This window comes from Temnothorax longispinosus, chromosome 3 (genome assembly GCF_030848805.1).
Source record: "Temnothorax longispinosus isolate EJ_2023e chromosome 3, Tlon_JGU_v1, whole genome shotgun sequence".
In the NCBI taxonomy this organism is placed as follows: domain Eukaryota; kingdom Metazoa; phylum Arthropoda; class Insecta; order Hymenoptera; family Formicidae; genus Temnothorax; species Temnothorax longispinosus.
In genome coordinates this window covers 20,549,277-20,553,932 of record NC_092360.1, presented here as the reverse complement: position 1 = coordinate 20,553,932, position 4,656 = coordinate 20,549,277, and the positions used below count along the sequence as shown (strand labels likewise).

Here is a 4,656-nt window from a genome sequence, read left to right as displayed (position 1 = left end):
ATGTATACCAAGGTAATAAGGATCATTTGTAATTAATTTCATCATGAGAATTTTTGAAATAAAGTTACATCATACGTTTAACGTTTAGATTACTCTTCTGTTGGCGTTGTGCTTAGCGGTCTTGGGGATACGTCGAATGCAGGAAGACGAAGATGTGCCTAAGATGTCGACCTACTGCGTACCCGGTTTTCGCCATCCGCACGAGAACTGCGAATTGTACAAAGAGTGCGTTCCCCCCGGCGAATACGTAACTCGCGTTTGTCCAACGGGAACCTACTACAACGCGGCGATAGAAAACTGTATTTACATAGAAACAAAACCTTGTTTAATACAAAAATAATCAAAAAGCGAAGTTTTATTAACGAAAATAAAATATTATTGATTATTTAAAGTAAATACTGATTCATGCGAATTGAAGAAAAAATGAGATATTTAAGTTTTGAATCTTCGTATATAGTTATATTTGTATGAAAACGATTTTTATCGAATATAAAAACAAAATTTTTTAAAAATATATTTGATAAAACGAAAATAAAGTCTTGAAAATATTGTATGAAATCTCTTATTTAATAAAATAACAATTATAAGAATAATATCTTATGATTTAAATGAGCGACAACCGATTTCCTCATTCGTCGTATCCATTGTCGAATTCATATCTCGAGTGTTTTATTTATTGAACGATATCTTAATTGTTTTGTTTTGAATTGATAACTACTAAACTACTACTACTACTAACTACTAAACTATATATGTATATTTGATGCGGTTGATTTAAGGATGTATTGCACTTATTTTCAAAGCGCTACCAAGTGGATAAAAATTTGTGAGAATTAATGTTCTTTTAGTCTTTCTGATGTGCTACAAAAAAAGTAGAAACAAATCCACTAAACTGAGATATAACAATTTTAATTTTCACTGATTTTACACGTATTCTTATGGGAAGAGACAATTTTCACGGATAAAACAGCTAAAAAAATGTTGAAGAAGCGCTACCAATATTTTTGAATTTTTTTGTACATCTAGTATACGAATAGATGAAAATATCTGCCAAAGTTTCAATTGTCTTCACTACACCATTTTAAAGAAATAAATTAATAATTAATTATTAATTTTATTAATAGTTTGACGTTATAAAATTGAAATCAGAGCATTTTCACTGCCAAAAGTTTAGGCTCATAAATTACAAAAATCGCAAATAATACTGAACAAAACATTTGTAAAGTAAAAAATATCTTTGTAGGAGTAAAAATAAGACTCCTACTATCATACATCTAGATTTACTATGCGTTAGGCGTAGATATTCAAGTATTTCAAATTTCATGCACTTTTGTCTAAGATTGTACCAGTGATACATCCTTAACATTCGGCTAACAAGAAGTGAACGTTATGTCTGTTTTAAGTATGATAAGTTTTTATAAAATTTAATAATATATGTTGTAAAATAATTTTTCTCTCGAATTATATTGCAGAAGATACTTCTTTTGATCTGCATACTCGGTTGTGCGTTCGCTCTGAAATCCGAAGTTTATGTCTGGAATGGCGAACCGCTGAACAACAAAGAGCACCCGTACTTTGTGGCGATGGTGAGCGCGAGTAATTTTTCGATTTGCGGAGGATCCATTGTCACTAAAAGATACATCATAACGGCTGCCCATTGCAACGGAGACAATAACGAGCCTGGATCCAAAGTAAAAATTCAAATTTAGCTGTGGATATACAGTAGGCAAATTTTATAGAGTGACAGAAAGATATTCTTTGTCGAAAGATTCCGTACAGTTCGACGATATCATGATATTGAAAGTTGATACGGATATTATTGTTGACGAATACGCGCAAACGATTCAATACAGTTCGGGGATTCCATACGAAAATCAGCCACTCTATACCATAGATAATGGTCAGACGAATGAGAATCCCGATAATATTATAAGAGTTACGTTTGGTCGAGCGAAAAGTCAATATGAATGTATAGAACGAGAAAAAGTAGCGGTTTGCACCGGTCCCAATGGCGCGAAAGGTTGGGGTTGTTTGGGCGATTTGGGAGGACTTATCACCAATTTGGAAAAGACGGAAATTTACGGAGTGTGTTCGGCTTTGTGGTGGAGCGAGGAGGGAAATTGCGGTTCTGTTTTTCAAGTAGGATACACTTCCACCAGTTTTTGGTATAATTGGTTAACTATACCATTATTTATGATCAGGCATAATTGTATTTTCGATTGATTTAATATTTCACTATTTACTGTGTATTATTTTAAAACGATGTTTTCTTATTGTAAGTTAATAAAATTACTAAAATATGCGTAATTTATTATGAATAAAAATTAATTGATTAAATTATATATTTTTTAATTTATTTAACTTATATTATAAATATTGAACTTATTAATTTAATAAAAATGTTTTATTTAAATATTTAATTAATACAACAAAATCATAAAAAATTTACTAAATTTTTTTAAATTAAGAATTGTAAAATGATTTAATTTTACAAATTATAAAATTAATTGCATGTACGATTTAAAAATGTCAATTGATTATAAAATATAAGTAAAATTGTGAAACGAGTCAATTCTATACGTTATGATAATGATTCTACACGCGACTAACATCGATCGTTACGCGATAAAAAAACATTATTTAAAGTCAAGAGAATTAAAAAATAATCATTAGATGTGCGCGAAATTAAAAAATTACAAATAGATTTAATCGTAAAGACAAAAATTAATTTTACAAGCAAACATTCAAACTTAAATGTTACGAGAAATATTTTTTTATTCGAATCTTATAATTTATTATTAAATAAAATTTGCTCTCTAATTACTTTCGTATTCAATAGAATTTCGCTTTTATTTTGACAAACGGTACTCTGTCGAATAATAAATTTCATACAATATCCTCAAGACTTAGTTTAAAGTTTCGCTTTTATTTTATAAACGTTATTTTATACATTATTCTAAAGACTTCGTTTTATATTCAATGAAAAATCGTTATGTTAAATATAATTTTTTAAAATAATTTAATTCTTCTATACGCGAATAATGATATTTCTCGAAGATAGATAAAACATATTCGATTATCGACGATGAATAAAACATATTTAAATCATGTAATATTATTTTTCAAATAACGCTTTCTCATGAGGCAATTGCTTTCTTGTTCAACACGGCCGAATAACAATAATTTTATAAGAGGAATAAAACGTATTTAAATCATAAGATATTATTCTTATAATTGTTATTTTATTAAATAAGAGATTTCATACAATATTTTTCAATTAACGTTGTTCAGTTATTTTCGCATTCAACATGATTTGGCTTTCGTCTTATAAACGTCATTTCATCGAATGACAAATTTCATACAATATTTTCAAGACTTTATTTTCGTTTTATTAAATATATTTTTAAAAAATTTCGTTTTTATATTCGATAAAAAAATCGTTTTCATACAAATATAACAAAAATATTTGAATTCGAAAAGTATACGTAAAATCGATTTAATTTCAAAAAAGAATTATTTCTATATACGAAGATTCAAAACTTAATAAAATATTTATTTTTTCTTCAATTCGCATGAAACAGTATTTACTTTAAATAATCAATAATATTTGATTTTTGTTAATAAAACTTCGCTTTTTGATTATTTTTGTATTCAACAAGGTTTTGTTTCCATGTAAATACAGTTTTCTATCGTCGCGTTGTAGTAGGTTCCCGTTGGACAAACGCGAGTTACGTATACGCCGGGGGGAACGCACTCTATGTACAATTCGCAGTTCTCGTGCGGAGAGCGAAAACCGCATACGCAGTAGGTCGACATCTTAGGCACATCTTCGTCTTCCTGCATTCAACGTATCCCCAAGACCGCTAAGCACAACGCCAACAGAAGAGTAATCTAAACGTTAAACGTATGATGTAACTTTATTTCAAAAATTCTCATGATGAAATTAATTACAAATGATCCTTATTACCTTGATATACATGTCGAGTAAATCAGCAACGCGACCAACGCGACGTCTTTTCTATTCTGCGTCGATCGCCAATGCGAATTAAGTCTTCTTTTATTCGTTTCGCGAAATTAACAAAGCAATTGAGATATCGCCCAGTAAATAAAACACTCGAGATATAATATTTCTATTTCAGTAACGATGATGAAATCAATCATCGCAGAACAAAGTTACGTCGGCGACACGGAAAACTGTTGTCGCTGCTGCTGCTGCTGCGATAACGAATGCATCGAACGAGACAATTGTGTCGATATCATAACGAAAAGCGTATCTGCCGAGGCGTAGAGGTAACGCAAATAAATGCTAAGACGACAGCGAACTAAAAGCTAAAAGTTAAAACCGATCTATCGATTCGAAGCAAATAAATGTCAAAGCAAACGTAACGACAGCGAACGAAAAGCTAAAACCAATGCTCGATCGATTCAGAGCGAATAAACGCTAAGACAAACGTAACAAAAGGCGAACGAAAAGTCAAAATTAAAATCGACGCTCTATCGATTCGAAGCGAATAAACGCCAAAGCAAACGTAACAATCGCGACGGATTTTCGTTGTTCGTCGTTACCGATCCGCGATGTTCTCCGGGGTACGAATCGCACCACCCTCGCTCGTCCGCCTACGCCACGCTGCTCGCGCTTCGCGCTCGCAAATCCGG

The 4,656-nt window shown here is 31.1% G+C and overlaps 1 protein-coding gene and 1 long non-coding RNA gene across 2 annotated transcripts; one reads left to right on the top strand and one right to left on the bottom strand.

Moving 5' to 3' along the window:
* On the top strand, nucleotides 1–2,223 carry LOC139810136 (venom plasminogen activator-like). Its single transcript, XM_071773452.1, has 4 exons — nucleotides 1–12; nucleotides 89–247; nucleotides 1,473–1,691; nucleotides 1,780–2,223. Exons 1-4 carry the CDS (start codon nucleotides 1–3, stop codon nucleotides 2,221–2,223), a joined length of 834 nt encoding a protein of 277 aa, XP_071629553.1.
* Nucleotides 2,224–3,758: 1,535 nt separating this feature from the next.
* Nucleotides 3,759–4,656, bottom strand: LOC139810308 (uncharacterized). Its single transcript, XR_011731280.1, has 3 exons — nucleotides 4,492–4,656; nucleotides 3,968–4,347; nucleotides 3,759–3,891 (listed from the first exon to the last, which is right to left on the bottom strand). It is a non-coding gene; the product is annotated as an uncharacterized lncRNA (long non-coding RNA).